The 24,008-nt window shown below is 45.1% G+C and overlaps 1 protein-coding gene across 1 annotated transcript in view; it reads left to right on the forward strand.

Moving 5' to 3' along the window:
* The window catches only part of LOC135544101 (amyloid-beta A4 precursor protein-binding family B member 3-like), a 26,187-nt gene extending 4,081 nt beyond the window's left edge, over positions 1–22,106 (forward strand). Inside the window, exons 2-12 of the mRNA XM_064971482.1 lie at positions 11,576–11,763; positions 11,874–11,947; positions 13,790–13,841; positions 15,960–16,109; positions 17,021–17,148; positions 19,799–19,913; positions 20,030–20,117; positions 20,254–20,337; positions 21,086–21,201; positions 21,407–21,586; positions 21,851–22,106. Of these exons, the coding sequence (XP_064827554.1) occupies positions 11,576–11,763; positions 11,874–11,947; positions 13,790–13,841; positions 15,960–16,109; positions 17,021–17,148; positions 19,799–19,913; positions 20,030–20,117; positions 20,254–20,337; positions 21,086–21,201; positions 21,407–21,586; positions 21,851–22,078 (1,403 nt within the window). The 3' untranslated portion in view covers positions 22,079–22,106. The remainder of the gene's footprint in view (positions 1–11,575; positions 11,764–11,873; positions 11,948–13,789; positions 13,842–15,959; positions 16,110–17,020; positions 17,149–19,798; positions 19,914–20,029; positions 20,118–20,253; positions 20,338–21,085; positions 21,202–21,406; positions 21,587–21,850) is intronic.
* The last annotated feature ends 1,902 nt before the right edge of the window (positions 22,107–24,008 follow it).

A 24,008-nucleotide genomic window follows, 5' to 3' on the forward strand; every position in this document is an offset into this window, starting at 1 on the left:
CTTTCTCTCTCTCGCTTTCTCTCTCTCTCCTCCAGATGTACCTCTCTCTCTCGCTCTGCAGTTTATCATATTACTGTTCTTTATAGTCTCCACTTAATTGCAATTTCTTGTCTCTAGTCTACAGCAGGGTGTTTTCTTGCATTGTTACAGTATAAACATATTCTGTTATTTTGATCTAATTTTAAGCATTGCTCTCAGTTGAGACAGCTGAGGGGAGGACGGCTCATAATCATGGATGAAATTGAGTCATTGGAATGGTATCAACCACATCAGAGATGTGGTTTTCATGTGTTTGATACCACTCCATTGACTCCATTTCATCCATTATTATGAGCCGTCCTCCCCTCAAGAGCCTCCACTGCTCTCGTTTATAAATCGCATTACCCCTCAATATTCCATTTGTTAAGCTGTCCCAGTCCGTAATTCCCCATTCGGTTGTGTAAGGGGTAGTTCTGGGCAGAGAGAAAGATGAGATCTACCCGACTGCAATCACTGCTTAATTACAGCTGTTTACAGCCTTGTGGGGAGCTCAGTCTTCATTGGCCATTTGGGAGTTATTTGGTAACAGGCTCAGTCCAAACATGTGTTGAGAGACTCCAGTGTGTATCTGCATCTAGATTAGATAGGCCATTATTTATTTTGGTCACTGGTGTCATCAGTGACAATGACAAGGGGGTGAGGACCGTACTGTACCCCTCCTCCATAAAGTCACTGCATCCACTAGTCTCAAAGGAGACTTGAGGTATTTGAATGAGGTCCACGAGTAAATAAAGCCTGACAAAATTGATGAAGCAAGATACTTGGGAACACTTCTCAAGTCCAGGCTGGCATCCATTACTGCACAGTAGGAAAGGCAATGTTGACAAAGCTATGGTTGACGGCGCATAGAGGACTAGCTAGTTTCTGCCGGTACCGGGAATATCAGTCACATTCATCCTCATGCGTCAATCTAATGTACATGTACAGCTCACACAACAATATCACGTGAAATCTCTCTACCCCGTTTAGCTTATTCGATTAGCTGATTTAGAGAAGTAGTTGCTATAGGAACTGATCACGCATTGCAGACTCACTCTCTGGGATTCATCAATAATTCACTAACATCGTCTCTCTGTCTCTCTCTGTCTCCGTCTATCTCTCTCTGTCTCCGTCTATCTCTCTCTCTCTCTCTCCCTCCCTCCGTCTGCCGAAAGTTCACACTTTCCTTAGTGTGCATTCTGCTCTCTACTCCCAACACTAGAGGAAGAAATGCAAGTTTAGCTTCCCTTCTGTGTGATTGGAACATTAACCACCCTATCACCTTCCAGGACAGAGGCCTCAGTTCTACAATAGGAGGTCGTAATGGAGGCTTCATTGACATCAGATAATTCAATATTTCGGTAGAACAAATGCCATGATATACAGTATAGAAAAGATTATAAACTAGGTGAAAATAGCATGATAAGGGCATTACTTTAGAGATCACCATTTGAAATGGCCAGGTATTACTCTCCTGTATCATTAGTGTTGAGAGAATACACCACTATTCAATAGAAAGCCAACTGAGTAAGGAAAGCCATTACAGATACATGCAAACAATAAACAATGGCTATTTTGTGTACTGTTTCAACATCGAAAAAAAAGTTTAATCAATACTATTCACTTACCATGGGAATTAAATGCACAGCACATTGAATCTGTTATTGGGAATCATTTTACAGTGGAGACTGGTTGAGAGCAGGGTACTGGGTGGAGGCCGGCTAGTGGTGACTGTTTAACAGTCTGATGGCCTGGAGATAGAAGCTGTTTCTCAGAACAGAGTCTCCCATAGAGATGGAGCCATTGGAATAGAGTCTCTCATAGTCTCCCATAGAGATGGGGCCATTGGAATAGAGTCTCTCATTGTCTCCCATAGAGATGGAGCCATTGGGACAGTCTCTCATAGTCTCCCATAGAGATGGAGCCATTGGGACAGTCTCTCATAGTCTCCCATAGAGATGGAGCCATTGGGACAATCTCTCATAGTCTCCCATAGAGATGGAGCCATTGGAACAGTCTCTCATAGTCTCCCATAAAGATGGAGCCATTGGAATAGAGTCTCTCATAGTCTCCCATAGAGATGGAGCCATTGGAACAGTCTCTCATAGTCTCCCATAGAGATGGAGCCATTGGAATAGAGTCTCTCATAGTCTCCCATAGAGATGGAGCCATTGGAACAGTCTCTCATAGTCTCCCATAGAGATGGAGCCATTGGAACAGTCTCTCATAGTCTCCCATAGAGATGGAGCCATTGGGACAGTCTCTCATAGTCTCCCATAGAGATGGAGCCATTGGAACAGTCTCTCATAGTCTCCCATAGAGATGGAGCCATTGGAACAGTCTCTCATAGTCTCCCATAGAGATGGAGCCATTGGAACAGTCTCTCATAGTCTCCCATAGAGATGGAGCCATTGGGACAGTCTCTCATAGTCCCCCATAGAGATGGAGCCATTGGGACAGTCTCCCATAGTCTCCCATAGAGATGGAGCCATTGGGACAGTCTCTCATAGTCTCCCATAGAGATGGAGCCATTGGGACAGTCTCTCATAGTCTCCCATAGAGATGGAGCCATTGGGACAGTCTCTCATAGTCTCCCATAGAGATGGAGCCATTGGGACAGTCTCTCATAGTCTCCCATAGAGATGGAGCCATTGGGACAGTCTCTCATAGTCTCCCATAGAGATGGAGCCATTGGGACAGTCTCTCATAGTCTCCCATAGAGATGGAGCCATTGGAACAGTCTCTCATAGTCTCCCATAGAGATGGAGCCATTGGAACAGTCTCTCATAGTCTCCCATAGAGATGGAGCCATTGGAATAGAGTATCTCATAGTCTCCCATAGAGATGGAGCCATTGGGACAGTCTCTCATAGTCTCCCATAGAGATGGAGCCATTGGAACAGTCTCTCATAGTCTCCCATAGAGATGGAGCCATTGGAACAGTCTCTCATAGTCTCCCATAGAGATGGAGCCATTGGGACAGTCTCTCATAGTCTCCCATAGAGATGGAGCCATTGGAATAGAGTCTCTCATAGTCTCCCATAGAGATGGAGCCATTGGGACAGTCTCTCATAGTCTCCCATAGAGATGGAGCCATTGGAACAGTCTCTCATAGTCTCCCATAGAGATGGAGCCATTGGAACAGTCTCTCATAGTCTCCCATAGAGATGGAGCCATTGGAATAGAGTCTCTCATAGTCTCCCATAGAGATGGAGCCATTGGAACAGTCTCTCATTGTCTCCCATAGAGATGGAGCCATTGGAACAGTCTCTCATAGTCTCCCATAGAGATGGAGCCATTGGAATAGAGTCTCTCGTAGTCTCCCATAGAGATGGAGCCATTGGAACAGTCTCTCATAGTCTCCCATAGAGATGGAGCCATTGGGACAGTCTCTCATAGTCTCCCATAGAGATGGAGCCATTGGAATAGAGTCTCTCGTAGTCTCCCATAGAGATGGAGCCATTGGAACAGTCTCTCATAGTCTCCCATAGAGATGGAGCCATTGGGACAGTCTCTCATAGTCTCCCATAGAGATGGAGCCATTGGGACAGTCTCTCATAGTCTCCCATAGAGATGGAGCCATTGGGACAGTCTCTCATTGTCTCCCATAGAGATGGAGCCATTGGAACAGTCTCTCATAGTCTCCCATAGAGATGGAGCCATTGGGACAGTCTCTCATTGTCTCCCATAGAGATGGAGCCATTGGAATAGAGTGTCTCATTGTCTCCCATAGAGATGGAGCCATTGGAACAGTCTCTCATAGTCTCCCAAAGAAACCAAAAAAGCTGGACACTCACTCTGTACAAAAGTCAGTCAGAGAGGTATGATGATGCTATCTAGGAGAGGATTGGTGCCACGATCTTGGTGAATGAGGTCAGTTGCATGGAAGATGATGATTCACTGTTTTGGATTGAGGTATTGTAATATGAGGATTATCCATCATCAGCCCTGGTGTCAGGTTATATAATACCAAATACCTTGGCATAAGATACAAATTCAGCGTAGCAGTAAGAATCCAGCATAGCAGTAAGAACTCAGCGTAGCATTAAGAATCCAGTATAGAGGTAAGAACCCAGTTTAGCAGTAAGAACCCAGTTTAGCAGTAAGCAGCGTATCAGTAGGAACTCAGCGTAGCAGTAAGAACCAGTAAGTCAACTCAGCGTAGCAGTAAGAACCCAGCATAGCAGTAAGGACCCAGTGTAGCAGTAAGAACTCAGCGTAGCAGTAAGAACTCAGCATAGCAGTAAGAACTCAGCGTAGCAGTAAGAACCCAACGTAGCAGTAAGAACCCAACGTAGCAGTAAGGACCCAGCGTAGCAGTAAGAGCCCAGCGTAGCAGTAAGGACCCAGCGTAGCAGTAAGGACCCAGCGTAGCAGTAAGGGCCCAGCGTAGCAGTAAGAACCAGTAAGTCAACTCAGCGTAGCAGTAAGAACCAGTAAGTCAACTCAGTGTAGCAGTAAGAACCCAGCGTAGCAGTAAGGACCCAGCGTAGCAGTAAGGGCCCAGCGTAGCAGTAAGAACCCAGCGTAGCAGTAAGAACCCAGTGTAGCAGTAAGAACCCAGCATAGCAGTAAGAACCCAGTGTAGCAGTAAGAACCCAGCATAGCAGTAAGAACCCAATGTAGCAGTAAGAACCCAACGTAGCAGTAAGGACCCAACGTAGCAGTAAGAACTCAGTGTAGCAGTAAGAACCCAGTGTAGCAGTAAGAACCCAGCGTAGCAGTAAGGACCCAACGTAGCAGTAAGAACCCAACGTAGCAGTAAGAACCCAACGTAGCAGTAAGAACCCAACGTAGCAGTAAGAACTCAGTGTAGCAGTAAGAACCCAGCATAGCAGTAAGAACCCAGCGTAGCAGTAAGGACCCAACGTAGCAGTAAGGACCCAGTGTAGCAGTAAGAACCCAACGTAGCAGTAAGAACCCAGTGTAGCAGTAAGAATCCAGCATAGCAGTTTGAACCAGTAAGTGAACTCAGCGTAGCAGTAAGTGCTCATCTTAGCAGTAAGAACCCAGCGTAGCAATAAGAACTGAGCGTAGCAGTAAGAACCAGTAAGTGAACTCAGCGTAGCAGTAAGTGCTCATCTTAGTAGTAAGGACCCAGCGTAGCAGTAAGAACTCAGCGTAGCAGTAAGAACTCAGCGTAGCAGTAAGAACTCTGCGTAAGCAGTAAGAACCAGTAAGTGTACTCAGCATAGCAGTAAGAACCCAACGTAGCAGTAAGAACTCAGCATAGCAGTAAGAACCCAACGTAGCAGTAAGAACCCAGCGTAGCAGTAAGAACCCAACGTAGCAGTAAGAACTCTGCGTAAGCAGTAAGAACCAGTAAGTGTACTCAGCATAGCAGTAAGAACCCAACGTAGCAGTAAGAACTCAGCATAGCAGTAAGAACCCAACGTAGCAGTAAGAACCCAGCGTAGCAGTAAGAACCCAACGTAGCAGTAAGGACCCAACGTAGCAGTAAGAATCCAGTGTAGCAGTAATAACCCAATGTAGCAGTAAGAACCCAACGTAGCAGTAAGAATCCAGTGTAGCAGTAAGAACCCAGCGTAGCAGTAAGGACCCAACGTAGCAGTAAGGACCCAACGTAGCAGTAAGAATCCAGTGTAGCAGTAATAACCCAATGTAGCAGTAAGAACCCAACGTAGCAGTAAGAACCCAACATAGCAGTAAGAACCCAGTGTAGCAGTAAGGACCCAACGTAGCAGTAAGAACTCAGCGTAGCAGTAAGAACTCAGCGTAGCAGTAAGGACCCAACGTAGCAGTAAGAACCCAACGTAGCAGTAAGAATCCAGTGTAGCAGTAATAACCCAATGTAGCAGTAAGAACCCAACATAGCAGTAAGAACTCAGCATAGCAGTAAGAACTCAGCATAGCAGTAAGATCTCAGTGTAGCAGTAATAACCCAATGTAGCAGTAAGAACCCAGCGTAGCAGTAAGGACCCAACGTAGCAGTAAGGACCCAACGTAGCAGTAAGAATCCAGTGTAGCAGTAATAACCCAATGTAGCAGTAAGAACCCAAAGTAGCAGTAAGAACCCAACATAGCAGTAAGAACCCAGTGTAGCAGTAAGGACCCAACGTAGCAGTAAGAACTCAGCGTAGCAGTAAGAACTCAGCGTAGCAGTAAGAACCCAGTGTGGAATCCAGCATAGCAGTTAGAACCAGTAAGTGAACTCAGCGTAGCAGTAAGTTCTCATCTTAGCAGTAAGAACCCAGCGTAGCAGTAAGAACTCAGCGTAGCAGTAAGAACCAGTAAGTGAACTCAGGGTAGCAGTAAGTGCTCATTTTAGTATTAAGAACCCAGCGCAGCAGTAAGTGCTCATTTTAGCAGTAAGGACCAGTAAGTCAACTCAGCGTAGCAGTAAGAACCAGTAAGTCAACTCAGTGTAGCAGTAAGAACCCAGCGTAGCAGTAAGGACCCAGCGTAGCAGTAAGGGCCCAGCGTAGCAGTAAGAACCCAGCGTAGCAGTAAGAACCCAGCGTAGCAGTAAGAACCCAGCGTAGCAGTAAGAACCCAGCGTAGCAGTAAGATCCCAGCATCGCAGTAAGGACCCAGCGTAGCAGTAAGAACCCAGTGTAGCAGTAAGATCCCAGCGTAGCACTAAGAACTCAGCGTAGCAGTAAGAACCCAGCGTAGCAGTAAGAACCCAGCGTAGCAGTAAGAACCCAGTGTAGCAGTAAGAACCCAGCGTAGCAGTAAGAACCCAGCGTAGCAGTAAGGACCCAACGTAGCAGTAAGGACCCAACGTAGCAGTAAGAACCCAACGTAGCAGTAAGAACCCAACGTAGCAGTAAGAACCCAACGTAGCAGTAAGAACTCAGTGTAGCAGTAAGAACCCAGTGTAGCAGTAAGGACCCAGTGTAGCAGTAAGGACCCAACGTAGCAGTAAGGACCCAACGTAGCAGTAAGGACCCAACGTAGCAGTAAGGACCCAGTGTAGCAGTAAGAACCCAACGTAGCAGTAAGAACCCAGTGTAGCAGTAAGAATCCAGCATAGCAGTTTGAACCAGTAAGTGAACTCAGCGTAGCAGTAAGTGCTCATCTTAGCAGTAAGAACCCAGCGTAGCAGTAAGAACTGAGCGTAGCAGTAAGAACCAGTAAGTGAACTCAGCGTAGCAGTAAGTGCTCATCTTAGCAGTAAGGACCCAGCGTAGCAGTAAGGACCCAGTGTAGCAGTAAGAACCCAACTTAGCAGTAAGGACCCAGTGTAGCAGTAAGAACCCAGCATAGCAGTAAGGACCCAGTGTAGCAGTAAGAACCCAGCATAGCAGTAAGGACCCAGTGTAGCAGTAAGAACCCAGCGTAGCAGTAAGGACCCAACGTAGCAGTAAGAATCCAGTGTAGCAGTAATAACCCAATGTAGCAGTAAGAACCCAGCGTAGCAGTAAGAACCCAGCGTAGCAGTAATAACCCAATGTAGCAGTAAGAACCCAACGTAGCAGTAAGGACCCAACGTAGCAGTAAGAACTCAGCGTAGCAGTAAGATCTCAGCGTAGCAGTAAGGACCCAACGTAGCAGTAAGAACCCAGTGTGGAATCCAGCATAGCAGTTAGAACCAGTAAGTGAACTCAGCGTAGCAGTAAGTTCTCATCTTAGCAGTAAGGACCCAGCGTAGCAGTAAGGACCCAGTGTAGCAGTAAGAACCCAGCATAGCAGTAAGGACCCAGTGTAGCAGTAAGAACCCAGCGTAGCAGTAAGAACTCAGCGTAGCAGTAAGAACCAGTAAGTGAACTCAGGGTAGCAGTAAGTGCTCATTTTAGTATTAAGAACCCAGCGCAGCAGTAAGTGCTCATTTTAGCAGTAAGGACCAGTAAGTGAACTCAGCATAGCAGTAAGTGCTCATCTTAGCAGTAAGAACCCAGCGTAGCAGTAAGAACCCAGCGTAGCAGTAAGAACTCAGCGTAGCAGTAAGAACCCAACGTAGCAGTAAGGACCCAGTGTAGCAGTAAGAACCCAGCGTAGCAGTAAGGACCCAACGTAGCAGTAAGGACCCAGTGTAGCAGTAAGAACCCAACGTAGCAGTAAGAACCCAGTGTAGCAGTAAGAATCCAGCATAGCAGTTTGAACCAGTAAGTGAACTCAGGGTAGCAGTAAGTGCTCATCTTAGCAGTAAGAACCCAGCGTAGCAGTAAGAACTCAGCGTAGCAGTAAGAACCAGTAAGTGAACTCAGGGTAGCAGTAAGAACTCAGCGTAGCAGTAAGAACTCAGCGTAGCAGTAAGAACTCAGCGTAGCAGTAAGAACTCAGCGTAGCACCCAGCGTAGTTGTAAGAACCTGCCTCCCACCTGTGCATCAGGGATTAGTACTAGGCTACATCACCCAGACTCAGGATTAGGACTAGTCTACATCACCCAGACTCAGGATTAGGACTAGTCTACATCACACACTCATGTTTAGGACTAGGCTACATCACACACTCCTGATTAGGACTAGGCTCTACATCACACAGACTGAGGATTAGGACTAGGCTCTACATCACACAGATTTAGGATTAGGACTAGGCTCTACATCACACAGACTCAGGATTAGGGACTAGGCTACATCACCCAGACTCAGGATTAGGACTAGGCTACATCACCCAGACTCGGGATTAGGACTAGGCTACATCACACACTCATGTTTAGGACTAGGCTACATCACACACTCATGATTAGGACTAGGCTCTACATCACACAGACTGAGGATTAGGACTAGGCTCTACATCACACAGACTGAGGATTAGGACTAGGCTCTACATCACACAGACTCAGGATTAGGACTAGGCTCTACATCACACAGACTCAGGATTAGGACTAGGCTCTACATCACACAGATTGAGGATTAGGACTAGGCTACATCACCTAGACTCAGGATTAGGACTAGGCTACATCACACAGACTCAGGATTAGGACTAGGCTACATCACACAGACTCAGGATTAGGACTAGGCTACATCACACAGACTCAGGATTAGGACTAGGCTACATCACACAGACTCAGGATTAGGACTAGGCTACATCACACAGACTCAGGATTAGGACTAGGCTACATCACACAGAGCCATTGTTCTGATCTCAAGAAGCAGAATTGGGAGGCAAGGCTATATACAACCTCAGCCATTGTGATATACAGTAATGGTTGGTGACAAGTGGTACGTGGTACATAGTAAACCTACTGGATTGTAATGCACAATTATATTTTAAAGCAGAAAACTATTTTAGAACTGTCATGCACTACTATGTCTCACTGATGCTAGTGCTTAGAATCCCTCCCTGTATGACTCATTGGTAATAACAGAAGTCAGGCTAAGATGGGAGAACTCTGTGGGAGAAGTATGGCTAAAATGGGAGAACACTGGGAGAAGGCAGGCTACATTAGGATAACTATGTGGGAGAAGTATGGCTAAAATGGGAGAACTCTGTGGGAGAAGGCAGGCTACATTAGGATAACTATGTGGGAGAAGTATGGCTAAAATGGGAGAACACTGGGAGAAGGCAGACTACATTAAGAAAACTCTGTGGGAGAAGGCAGGCTGAGATGGGAGAACTCTGTGGGAGAAGGCAGGCTACATTCGCAGAACTCTGTGGGAGAAGGCAGGCTAAAATAGGAGAACTCTGTGGGAGAAGGCTGGCTAAGATGGGAGAACTCTGTGGGAGAAGGCAGGCTAAGATGAGAGAACTCTGTGGGAGAAGGCTGGCTAAGATTGGATAACTCTGTGGGTGAACGCAGGCTAAGGTGGGAGAATTCTGTACCAAATGGTCTCCTCTAGTGGCCATGTTCTCAGGGCTGAGATGAATTACAATTATGCACACAGCTTCATCATCCCCCGAAGATGCTGCACTGACTGACTCATCAATCAGCCGGTGAAATGTGCTGAATAGTGGTGTCATCCAGAGGCTGGTCCAGTCCTTAGCCCCATGCCCAGGAGGCCCGCCTGTCTACCTGCCTGCTTAAAAAAAAACTATAAAGCCTGGAGAGTTCTGCCTCCCATCTTTCTCTAACACTGGTGTCTCATTGATTTTCTCTCCCTGTAACAGGGTTCAGCTGATCTGTTCCTGGGTCTAATCTTCTCATGCTGTCCATCCCAGGGATGTGTGGTGTTGTTTTTCATTGTCAGACACAAGGGTGACCAGGGTTTAGCAGCGAGATGAATGGGGATGAGATGTACAAGGCATAAAATCATGTAAAATTAGCAATAAATAAACAGACCAGACTTAAAGAAAAACTGGCATAAATGGTTTTTGCATGATTGATTTAGCACCTATTTCATTTAGCACCTATTTGATTTAGCACTTATTTGATTTAGCACCTATTCGATTTAGCCTCTATTTGATTTAGGCTCTATTTGATTTAGGCTCTATTTGATTTAGCCTCTATTTGGTTTAGCCTCTATTTGATTTAGCCTCTATTTGATTTAGCCTCTATTTGATTTAGCCTCTCTTTGATTTAGCCTCTCTTTGATTTAGCCTCTCTTTGGTTTAGCTTCTATTTTATTTAGCCTCTATTTGGTTTAGCCTCTATTTTATTTAGCCTCTCTTTTATTTTGCCTCTCTTTTATTTATCTTCTCTTTGATTTAGCCTCTATTTGGTTTAGCCTCAATTTGGTTTAGCCCCTCTTTGGTTAAGCCTCTATTTGGTTTAGGCTCTCTTTGGTTTAGCCTCTATTTGGTTTAGCCCCTCTTTCTCTCTCGTTCCGTGATAACAGCGAGAAAACTGTGGCATGCTGCTGAGAGAGAAACACCCATGCCCAGGCAATCCTGTCCCAAATGACACCCTATTCCCGATGTAGTTCCTGGTCAAAAGTAGTGCACTACATAGGGAATAATGTTCCATTTAGGATGCTATCCTCGTGTCACTTCTGACCCACTTCTTGCGTTCTATCTCTTTTTTTTGTTGTTGTTCACCACTCCATTCACCCAGCTCTCCTTCGAGCTCAGCACATTGAGTTAATGGCAGAATTAGTCCAAACTATATTGAAGTGTCCAAAGAAATCACTCTTCGTCTGCTGAGCATAAGGTCGTTTTCTCTCCCATCACATCTTTTAATTGAGTCTTTATATCTCTACTCCTCTCTGCACATTTTAAATAATTAATCTCCTGATTTACATATTCATTTGCCCTTCCAAACACAAATCTGTCCCATCGCATATTCAGTGTTAGGGGAAAACAAAGGAGCCAAGCCTCAGACACTAGTTTTGCCAGCCAGCCCTGTGTGATGCAGAGGGACTGTTCTGAATTCTACTCTGGTAATTGGTAGATTTATCATGTGGCCAGAGGATCTCACACGCCCTGCTGTGCTCTCCTCTGCCGGTCACGTGTAGCAGGGCCGTGAGAGCAAGGCCAGCCCTGGAGCTTACATACATGCCGATGGGATGCAGCCTGCTGTGTACGAGAGACCTCAAAGAGCTATGTTTATGCTAGAGCCAGCCGCCATTATGAACATAATGAAATATTGACCTGACACTACTGTTACATTTTGACACCAAAATGCACTGCAATATTGGCCATGAGTGCTTCTTCATTAAGATGACTTACTGTCACCTGTCATCATTGTGCTTCCTACCTGTTCTGTGTTCTTCAGACAATATTTGGAACGACCCAAGCCTTGATTTGGACTCTGACCTACCGTCAGGGTGGCGCACCATCCGGGACAGCACTGGCACCTATTACTGGCACGTGGCCACTGGCGCCACCCAATGGCAGCACCCGTCCTACAGCACTGAGGAGGACCAGAACTCCATCAATGGCATCACTGCCGCGGACATCAAGGTTAGGGCTTCAACTTCTAAATAAAATTCAGTCTCACCGTTTGACTTTCTGTCCTTTATTCTGAATGTGGTGCCATCACCTCTAATATTGTCTCTTGTCCTCTTTTCCAGAGCCTGGAGGCTGGGGGCAGACGTGAATCAAGGGCAAGGCTGACAGAGAGCCCATTGGCCTCCATAAATGACAGGTAGTCTTTCAAAATCCTCTGCAGACCCAAACCAACACTCATTCACCTGCGCAAGCCCTGTAGCCTTGTTACTGGGTTATGCTATCCACGATGGAGTAATGACTTCATTTCAGTTGTGTGATGAAGGTTATTCTTCAAGGTGACTGGGTTGACTCCATTTCAGTTGTGTGATGAAGGTTATTCTACAAGGTGACTGGGTTGACTCCATTTCAGTTGTGTAATGAAGGTTATTCTACAAGGTGAATGTGTTGATGATGTAATCAAATGAGAGGGTTAGTGTTTTGGATGTATTCTCTCTCTCTCTCTCTCTCTTAATCCGTTCGATGGCTCCATGGCTCATGATGGCTACACTGGCCTGGAAATGTGGCAGATCACATATCCCTATGCCTCCTGGAATACTTCCCCCACTATTCCATTCTCCGTGTTCTGATCTGAGGCCTGCCATATTTGTCCCCAGGCTGATAAAGTCAGGAATAGATAAGTCCTCTGAGATTTAGGCCCTAGTTCAGCACCACACTACATCATATCATTATTGCAGTTCAGTCATTGTACCATGATCTGAATACATACAAGCGATTAGGGAAAATACTGTTTGATGTAGTTCCTGAGGATGAGTCTTAACCATCTGTGGCACGTCTGTTGTCTTAGGTTTCTTTAGCGTAGACCGGTTGGCTGACAAGATCAAAAATGCTGCATGCGCATCGATGTGGCCGAAAGCCGTGCTTTGTTATGATTCTGAGTGGTCATATCGCTAGCGACCATGAAAGGAGCAGCCTTGTAGGGAATCGTAGGTGGCTCGTTTCAGCTTTATTTTATTGATACCACGTTTTGAGTTGTTTTGACTGATGTCATGTCTATGACTAAGATTCGCTAGCTCGCTGTAATGATGAATTGGAGAGACAACAAGTGCTCATTGTGCAAATGTATTTATGTTTTCAATAAACATTGGAGACTAAATCTAGTTTTCATGTTGTCAACATTCTCAGCTACCCCGTCTGTTTTGCCGCTTTGTTTCTGTTGCTAAACAACCAGCCCGTCTATACAGCAAGGTCAAACCTGTGAGGTCAAATGCATCTTAGATCACCTTGATGGTTGTTCATAGGTTCTTTAATATTATGTATAGCTACCTTGCCTTTACCATTAAGGGTAAAAGCACTTAACAATTCAATTATCTGAAGTTATTTTATTTTAGCAGCCCCTTGAGGGGCCCTGTGTTAATGAGCCAACCAATAAACACAGTCCCTGCTGCAGTGATTATGTGTTGAATCAGGATGCATTTGACACAGGGGAGCTTAATGTTCTGTATGGACAGAGATTGTGGAGAATAGTGAAACTCAGTTCACTGAGCGTACCATCAAGAAATGCATAGGTCTAATAATGGACACTTTATGTTATCCTGCTCTGCTTCATCAAAGAGTTTAATGGAAATAGAGGGAGAGTCTTGGGCCACTGGTTGCAGGAATAGTAGCCTCTTGGGATTGTCTCCAGTCAGCTGTATCAGGGAGGTAAATGTCTAACAACTCCACCTCTGAGTCAGCCGGTGTGAGGGGATCAGAACAGCTCTCTATTTATTTTTTATCATCCCTGACCCACTCAACAGCTGTTTCCCCATCAAGAGCAGACATGCAGGCAGCATCAAACTGAAAGGAAAGGCTTTACTTTCAAAGTCAAACACAAACAAACAGATGAACAAAGAACTAGATTATAACATTGTGTAATACGCCATACCAAACAGCATCTTACAGGGCAGCAGGGAGGGATGCAGAAGAGGCAACAGAGTCATGTGTGCTGTCATGGTGATAATCTTTCATGTCATTTGATTGTTCTGTTAATCTCCCACAGGGTCTCCTTGCAGGACGATTATTTCTGCACCACCATTGATCCTGACTCCAAGGTAGAGTGGGCTTTGATGTTGTCCAAACCATAGAAATACAGTAGAATCCTTAGAACGGGCCATTCATTTGAGACAAGCCTGTTCTATAGATTACATTTCTATGGTCCAAATCCCTCTTCTTCTGCACTCACCAAAACAGCAGGTACTGACCAATAACATCCATACCCAAGACCAATTTCAGGGGGGTTAAACACTTCTGTGCTCCTCCAGAGAATACTAATCTATTTTAGCTGATTTTTAACTCTTAACACTATTTTCTATAATTTATTATTCAAGGGTTAAAAGTGACCACATTTATAATGTTAGCTTTGATCAATATATTTGTGTTGTTGTTCAGGCTAGGCAGCTCTTAGAGGAATTCTTATACCATGTCTAAAAATACTTGAGAGTCATCTCTTGAGTCAGGCAAGGAGCAGTGTTGATGGACTGTAGATACAGTAAATACATTATATAGAGGCATCATGTTGATGGACTGTAGATACAGTAAATACATTATATAGAGGCATCGTGTTGATGGACTGTAGATACATTAAATACATTATATAGAGGCATCATGTTGATGGACTGTAGATACATTAAATACATTATATAGAGGCATCGTGTTGATGGACTGTAGATACAGTAAATACATTATATAGAGGCATCATGTTGATGGACTGTAGATACAGTAAATACATTATATAGAGGCATCATGTTGATGGACTGTAGATACAGTAAATACATTATATAGAGGCATCGTGTTGATGGACTGTAGATACATTAAATACATTATATAGAGGCATCATGTTGATATACTGTAGATACAGTAAATACATTATATAGAGGCATCGTGTTGATGGACTGTAGATACAGTAAATACATTATATAGAGGCATCATGTTGATGGACTGTAGATACAGTAAATACATTATATAAACGCATCATGTTGATGGACTGTAGATACAGTAAATACATTATATAAACGCATCATGTTGATATACTGTAGATACAGTAAATACATTATATAGAGGCATCATGTTGATATACTGTAGATACTGCACACGCTGTACATTATTATCTAGTCTGAATCATGTTGATATGCTGTAGATACTGAACACGCTGTACATTATTATCTAGTCTGAATCATGTTGATATACTGTAGATACTGAACACGCTGTACATTATTATCTAGTCTGAATAATGTTGATATACTGTAGATACTGAACACGCTGTACATTATTATCTAGTCTGAATAGTCTCTGCTTATTCCCTTCTCTCTGCCTCCTCCCCACCTCTACCCCCCCACTCCTCTCCCTCCTGGGTCTGTTGGCATGGTATGGTGTGGTTCTGTTCACATGGTGTGCTGTGGTTGTGCTGGCATGGTGTGGTGTGGTTTTGCTGGCATGGTGTGGTTGTGCTGGCATGGTGTGGTGTGTTTTTGCTGGCATGGTGTGGTTGTGCTGGCATGGTGTGGTGTGTTTTTGCTGGCATGGTGTGGTTGTGTTGGCATGGTGTGGTGTGGTTTTGCTGGCATGATGTGATTGTGTTGGCATGGTGTGCTGTGGTTGTGCTGGCATGGTGTGATTGTGTTGGCATGGTGTGGTTGTGCTGGCATGGTGTGATTGTGTTGGCATGGTGTGGTTGTGCTGGCATGGTGTGATTGTGTTGGCATGGTGTGGTGTGGTTGTGCTGGCATGGTGTGGTTGTGTTGGTGTGGTGTGGTTGTGCTGGCATGGTGTGGTTTTGCTTGCATGGTGTTGTTGTGTTGGCATGGTGTGATTGTGTTGGCATGGTGTGGTTGTGGTGGCATGGTGTGATTGTGTTGGCATGGTGTGGTTGTGCTGGCATGGTGTGGTTGTGGTGGCATGGTGTGGTGTGGTTGTGCTGGCATGGTGTGGTTGTGCTGGCATGGTGTAATTGTGTTGGCATGGTGTGGTGTGGTTGTGCTGGCATGGTGTGGTTGTGCTGGCATGGTGTGATTGTGTTGGCATGGTGTGGTGTGGTTGTGTTGGTATGGTGTGGTTGTGGTGGCATGGTGTGATTGTGTTGGCATGGTGTGGTGTGGTTGTGCTGGCATGGTGTGGTTGTGGTGGCATGGTGTGGTGTGGTTGTGCTGGCATGGTGTGGTTGTGTTGGTCAGTGTTTTGCAGTGCGCTCCCTGGGCTGGGTGGAGATTCCAGAGGAGGAGCTGATCCCGGGGAAGAGCAGTCTGGCTGTCAATAACTGCATCCAGCAGCTGTCCAGCAGCAAGGCAGAGGGCCGCGATGACACACTGGGTGCCTGGGGAGAGGTGAGAAAGGCAACATGTCCTCTCTGTCTTCTCTGTCCTCTCTGTCTTCTCTGTCCTCCCTGTCCTCTCTGTCCTCCCTATCCTTTCTGTCCTCCCTTTCCTCTGTCCTCCCTGTCCTCTCTGTCTTCTCTGTCCTCCCTGTCCTCTGTCTTCTCTGTCCTCCATGTCCTCTCTGTCTTCTCTGTCCTCCCTGTCCTCTCTGTCTTCTCTGTCCTCCTTGTCCTCTCTGTCTTCTCTGTCCTCCCTTTCCTCTGTCTTCTCTGTCCTCCCTATCCTCTCGGTCTTCTCTGTCCTCCCTGTCCTCTCTGTCCTCTCAATCCTTTCTGTCCTCCCTTTCCTCTGTCCTCCCTTTCCTCTCTGTCTTCTCTGTCCTCTCTGTCCTCTCTGTCCCCCCCTGTCCTCTCTGTCCTCCCTTTCCTATCTGTCTTCTCTGGCCTCCCTGTCCTCTCTGTCCTCCCTTTCCTCTCTGTCTTCTCTGTCCTCCCTTTCCTCTCTGTCCTCCCTTTCCTCTCTGTCTTCTCTGTCCTCCCTTTCCTCTCTGTCCTCCCTTTCCTCTCTGTCCTCCCTTTTCTCTCTGTCCTCCCTTTCCTCTCTGTCTTCTCTGTCCTCCTTGTGCTCTATGTCCTCCCTTTCCTCTCTGTCTTCTCTGTCATCCCTGTCCTCTCTGTCCTCCCTGTCCTCTCTGTCCTCCCTTTCCTCTCAGTATTCTATGTCCTCTCTGTTCTCCCTGTCCTCCCTGTCTTCTATGTCCTCTCTGTCTTCTATGCCCTCTCTGTTCTCCCTGTCTTCCCTGTCCTCTCTGTTCTCCCTGTCTTCTCTCATCTCTCCCTGTCTTCCCTGTCCTTTCTGTTCTCCCTGTCTTCTCTCATCTCTCCCTGTCCCCTCTGCCCTCTCTCCCTGTCCTCTCCCAGGGCCAGGACATGATGATGGTTCTGAAGAAGGATACCCTCAGCCTGATGGACCCAGTGGACCGCAGCCTTCTCCACTGCCAGCCTATCACTGACATCCGCGTGTGGGGCGTGGGCTGCAACAATGGCAGGTGGGCCAACCTGGGAAACGTATTGGGAGATACTCCCCAGTCCTCTCACCTTCTCTTTTTGTTATGGTCAGTGTTGATACCTGAAGTTACATGTTGAAATACGGTACAATATGGTGAACCAACTAAGCACAATGATCTTGGGTTGATGGTCAGGGAAGACTGTTTAAAGTTTTTGTTATTGTTTATACTTGATGACATGGAAATATTCCATTGAAGAAAGTAAATCATTTATAAATGAGTGTTTTTATATGGGCTACACAGCCTTGGGTTTGGTTGGTAATTCAGCGTAGCAGACATGTCAGGTCTATTGTAGTACACTGGGAGTTGAGTGCATCTGAGGGCAGTTCTATTTGGCTCTGTTCTTGCTGGAGAACATTCATGCATTGACGTATTGTCAGTGTCAGTGGTACTCTATGTCTCAGACACCGACTAGTGGAATAGACGAGCCCTGAGGAAGAGACATGCAAGGGCAGAGAATTAGAATTACTTATTCTTTTCTATTTTTTAATTGACCTTTATTTAACTAAGCAAGTCAGTTAAGAACAAATTCATATTTACAATGGACGGCCTACCCCGGCCAAGCCCAGACCACGCTGGGCCAATTGTGCGCCGCCCTATGGGACTCCCGATCACGGCCGGATGTGATACAGCCTGGACACAGAAGGACTGAAACTAGTGAAAATAAGTCAGGACAGCAGTGCCCAATTGTTACTGACAGTAGGCTATATTGTATGAGGATCATAGTTGTGAAGCAATACAACCGTTTTGTCTCCTAGTTAAGGTAGTTGTAATAATGAACTTTCTTTCTTTTTTAAATGCCACTCATGAAAACAGAGACAGGTAATCACTCTTTTCTTGGTCAACTAATTTTCTGTTGACATCCCATGTGTGACTTTGCCAGCTTGCATCAGGGTCTCAAGAAGAAAAGCCCAGTGCTCCAGTAAGGTCCGGCGTACTTTCTATAGTCATGCTCTGTATTATTGCCTCATCAATAATGTAACATGCGTCTGCCGACATGTTTCTCATGCACGTTCAAAGAAACACGTCTATTTCTTTCTCCATTTCTATCGACCGTTATGTCTTATGCAGTATATGTACCAAGCAGTTCTGTCCTTGTCTCAGAACAAATGCCCACCCAGCCTTATTTCAGACTGTTGTCTTGCACTTTTCCCAATTGAATACAGCTGATGATTGAGCTATAATGTGAGAATCATAATAGACCATCTTCCTGGGGTCAATTCTGCTCAAACTCCATAATGATTCCTCTGAGAGCTGAATGGAGGATGCATCAATGTGTAAATTCATGTAACAGACTTTTCTACAACAGTTGGATGGGCCTTTGTGAAGATAAATGGACAAGGAGAGCTTGCTGGGTCATGTCCAAATGATCAGCTCCCCCCCCCCCCCGTGCCTTAGCCAAGTCTCCTTCCTTTCTGCTGTGCCAACCAGGGACGAGCTGCAAGGTCGCATCTGCCACTGTGACAAATGATCTCCATTTACACCTGGCTTCACTGTATCACACCCCAACAAAAGACATGGATTATTGTCATAAAACACTCCCGTTCCACTGTGGATGGAATACAGAATATTGCACGCACACACTCACGCACACACGCACACACGCACACACGCACGCACGCACGCACACACACACACACACACACACACACACACACACACACACACACACACACACACACACACACACACACACACACACACAAACATCTTACCGTTAGTTGACACACAGCTGATGCCAAAGGGAAGCTCATCTGTTATTCCCTCTGACTCCAGTGTTTTCCCTCAATATTTGAGTTCCTTTCCCAGGCATCAGCACATTCTGTTGTGCCAGAGCCGTGGCCTACATAACAGCACTGTTGCTCCTGATCCCTTTAAGTGGGGAAACCCACTGAGGATGTTACAGGGACAATGAGAGAGAATTACACCTCGGCAACACTCACCGAGCCATTTCCCATTTCGCAGCTGCACATTGAACACAGAACAGTTCTTCATTTACTAACTATGTGCCAGAGAGTTTACAGTACAATGTCAGTTGGGTGCTTTTGCTCTGATATGTGATTACAGGACCATGTCCCTTTCTGATATGAGAACTTTGTGACAGAGCAATACATTCCCTGTCCATGGTGCTTAACGTGCTGAGAATAATGTCTGTCCATATGGATCCCTGGTATTTATAGACCTCTGATATCTGACACTGCCTGGCCCTGTCAGCTCCTGAGGGACGATGCATGAGGTCACCCCCTCCCATCTCTTCTAAAATATGAGCCAGAGTAACTGATAGTATCAATGTTAAAAATAGTCTGTGTTGTCTGTCTTCAGTGCTCAGTTGCTTAGTAGTCGTTTGATGATTGTGCGCTTGATCAAACAAACTGATGATACTGGCTGGTGCACCGTTGGCTTTAGTTCAGTGTGCTAACGCAGTGATGTAGGACTAGTGCAGAAGATGTGTATTCAATATGGCTTTCAATTCCTTTCCATTCTCAGTCATACTAATGGAATTATATTGTATACATACAGTACCAGTTCGCCAGGTGAAGCAGGAAGTCAGCAATGCCCTCCACAATCCAGACCTATAGATAGTGCCTCTACTCTGTGTTAATCTATGCTGTTGTGTTCTGTTCCTTTCCAGAGACTTTGCCTTCGTGGCCAGTGACAAAGACACCTGTATGCTGAAGTGCCACGTGTTTCGCTGTAAAGCCCCAGCAAAAACCATTGCCACGGCTTTGCACAAAATGTGCTCAAAGGTAACCACAAAGTGAAGCATAGGAGGTGGTTTAACACCCCTTTAGTCCACCGTAGTAGTTTAGGTTCATTCTAGAGTGAGCCAGTGTGAATGCTGTGTCTGTGTGTATGTGTCCAGATCATGGCAGAGAAGACCACAAGAAGCCCATCTATGGCCCGCTCCCTCACCATGGCGACCATCTCCCCTGAGGACCTGCCACACCAAGGTACAGTAGGTCACAGAGACCTTCAGTTACAGTCTGTAGGCGTTTTCTCAATGGAGCAATGTCCAGTTTATACAAGTTATCAACTCCATCATATGGTAAATCATATGACTCTTTGATTCTTATGTTTTTACTGCAGTGGACTTCCTGGATGCAATGAGGCAGAGGGTGCAGAAGTTTGAGGTGCAGTACATCGGAAACCTGCCCGTCTCCAGGGCAATGGGTACTGTATTCTAATCTAGTCTATTATTAAACTGGCAAAATACCATTCACATTTTTCATCTGTTTATTTATTAAACTAGCTCAAAGAAGAAAGACAATCTTCTCCTTCTTATATCAACCTTGAGACTCAACAGGGGAACACAAGATCTGTGATATCTCATCAACAGATATGGAGGATTAGACAGCAGCCAAGACTCACAGGCATGTTTGAAATTGGGTTTGGATCATTTAAGAGACAGAGGACATCGTCTCATTATTATCAGCAAATGCGTCGAGTCACGTTGTGATTGTGAAGCTAGCGCTCAGGGTCACTCTGTCACTTGGCAGTCCCTAGGCGAGGCGCTGTATTCACTACAGGCTCCAAAACGGTAGCATCCATCAAGGTGCCCTGCCTGCCTGCTGTTAGCTGGACCTGCTGACTGACCAACATAGAGCTTGTCCCAGATGCTTTATGTCTGGGGTATTATAGTCCACTGAGGTGTTCTTAATAGTGATAACAAGCCATTTGTCCTCATTTGAGATCACACACCTTTGCTATATTTTAACAATCACTGGAAGTTAGGCAAGGAAATCAGTTTGGTACAACACAAAAGTCCTTGAAACTCTGAGCATGTTCTCTCACAACAGAAAAGAGCAGAGAATACCACTAGAAGCACATCTATGGTTTTACCTCACTTTTGGAGGTCACTGTGGCTGTGTTGTTGCTGAAGCAGCTGTATTAAGGTCCTCTATGTGGGATCCTCTGGCAGGTATGGAGGTGCTGAACCGGGCCATAGAGAGCATCATGAACACCTCAGACAGTGACGATTGGGAGCCCATTGTCATCCACATCTCTGACAGTGTCATGTCACTCTGGAAAGGAGAGGTGAGGAGGAGAAATCAGGAAACCTGTAAACACTGGTGGTCAGACCAACCAATGAAATTACTACATTTCTCTGGCTACCTGTTGTTTCTCTCTCTCACTTTAAAAAAAACGTTTGTCTCTCTCTCTATTTCCCTCTCTCTCTCACTTTCTCTTTCTCTCTCCCTCTCTCTTTCTTTCTTTACCTTCTCTATGATTTCTCTTTCAGGATGGAGATGATCCATTTTGGGAATGTCAAGTGCGTTTGTTGACTTTTCTGGGTGTGGGGCATGATACACACACCTTTGCAGTGATAGTGGACGGCGGGACACAGCGGTTTGAGTGTCATGTTTTCTGGTGTGAGCCAGACGCAGGGATCATCTCTGAGGCTGTGCAGGCTGCGTGCATGGTGAGTCACTTAGTTAAGGGTCCCCCTGAAGGATGAAACACAGTAATGGAGAACCAGTGGACAAAATGGCTTCTGTAGACAAGCTGGCATGATAAATACTTGAATTTATACATGCTATCATGGCTGAATGATTAATATTTGAAAGGGAATTGGCAGAGAATGGTAGAGAATGTCATGGAGTCATGACTCATTTACGGTATCTTTCTAACATGAAGAGGGACATTATGGTCACTGCTTAACATGACTCCATTGTGTCCCCTGCAGGTCCAGTACCAGAAGTGCTTGGTAGCCCAGACTCCACCTCCCAGGTCCAAAATGTGGCGGGCGGGTTCCAAGGTGAAGCGGGCCAACTCCATGGACGGCTTCAGTTTTCCAGCTCCCCGTCACCAAGGACTGTCCCCTCCCAAGGCTGGCTCCTCCACCACCAAAAAGGGCATGCTGGCATTTTTTGAGACTTTCAGAAATAAACAGTCAGCCGTTTCCACACCATAGCAACCAGAGAGGGTGAGACGGGATGGATGGATGGAGGGAGGGAGGGAGGAATGAGGGGAGGGAGCACGCAATGGGGGGAGCGAGCGAGGGAGGGAGGGAGGGAGTAAGAGACAGAAGGGGAGTCGAGTTGAGTAAAGGGGGTGGGGAGGGAGGGAAGGAAGGAAGGAAGGAAGGAAGGAAGGAAGGAAGGAAGGAAGGAAGGAAGGGGAGTTGAGTAAAGGGAGGGAGCGAAGTGGTTGAGCGAAGGGGGTAGGGATGGAGTTAGTTGAGTAAAGGGTTTCATATCAGATTTAGGGGAATAGTAGAATGAGTAGTTAGAGGGAGGACCATACAGATGTAACCAGTCATTTGAATGTGAAGTTTGAAGGCTAGCTGAGTTTCTATTTTACCAGGCAGGGATGGCCATTATCTTAAACAAAACAAACTGGCAGCATTTCTGCTTCTACTGTGTTTTTGTGAGTATACAACATATCTTATTTAGGCTGGTTTGTGGTACAGTAACATGGCGGTGCTGTACTCTCACATTCCATACCTTGTTTAAGTCACTAGGATCTAAACTTGTACTTTTATGACAAACTACAACCAAATACACAACAACAACCCCTTGCTTCTAAGTGAAACATACAGTATCAAAAAAATATGGTGCAATAATGGACAACTCTTTAATATAGTTTTCTGGTATTGAACATCAACTAAATGTAACAGTGACTTGATTATTGTACAATTAATGTAGTTAGATAGGTTATAATAACTACATATACTGTTCTTTCTAGTAAATGTAAAGTGATCTTTAACTTCAAATATATACATCACAGTGTGTCAACCTTATAGCTTTATAGTCCTTCTGGCAGTTGACAAAAAAAGTCCTCTAATGTGAAATTAGTCGTCATAAAGATGGGACATAAGATATCACACTATATATTCCTCCATTATTGTAATTAGACATCATGACAAAATTGAGAATTAGACCGTTGAACATCCTAGGCACCAGTATGTCAACAGAAAATGAAGACCAACCGGATCTGGGCTATGGTCCAACTCTCTATTTTGATGCAACATACTCAGACAGAATCCCTTTAGCTAAAAGTGGTGCCAGTCCTACAGTGGCCTTCCCATTAAAGAGAAAGAGTTTCAGTTCTGAAAAAAAGTTTGTGTTACGACATACAACACAAAAAGCTTTGAAAGTGTTAAACAAAGGCTTAGATTTTTTTATAAATGGGGAGAGTGTTATTTCAATCCAACAGTTTGCTTGAAATCCCTTAAAGCTTTACTGCATGCTTTCGGACATGCTTGGGAATGAAATGCTTTGCTCAGGTACTTTCCATGCTATTGGCGATAAAACAAAAATATATATATTGGCTCTCACAATTAAAAGTGAAAACACTTAGAAATCAGGTCAATGACTAAACTCTAAATGCAGCCAGTCACCACCACTGAAAGCTTGTTCCTAATGGAGGACATACTAAACAGCATTTTCACGAGAGGAAACACCAACAACAAAAAACACAGAATTTATATCACTGTTCACCCCAAAATAAAAACTTATTTGCACTTCATTGAATGAAATATGTTAGGGGTTATCAACAGTTTGTGGGGTGAAAGGCACTTGGCTTAATGCATGCTGATTTTCTAAGTAATTTGCAATAGTTGGCCCACATTATGCTGTGAAACACTTGGACACAAAGAGAATGGCACTTCAGAGAGGTCATGCTATATGTTACTGATATGCAACTGCACCTTGCTCATTCTAAATATATATTATATAACAAAACAACTCAGGTCTCCTTATTAAGGATCATGTCAAAGTTGGGGAAATTAAAAGGCAGAGCTTTGGCATATAAGAACATGAATGGAGAAGTGATATCCTTATTATCCAGGAGAATTAGTTGGTTAGAGGTAGTGTCATAGGTCATGTAGCATTAGTTAGAGG

Source organism: Oncorhynchus masou, chromosome 8, assembly GCF_036934945.1.
Source record: "Oncorhynchus masou masou isolate Uvic2021 chromosome 8, UVic_Omas_1.1, whole genome shotgun sequence".
Classification (NCBI taxonomy): Eukaryota; Metazoa; Chordata; class Actinopteri; order Salmoniformes; family Salmonidae; genus Oncorhynchus; species Oncorhynchus masou.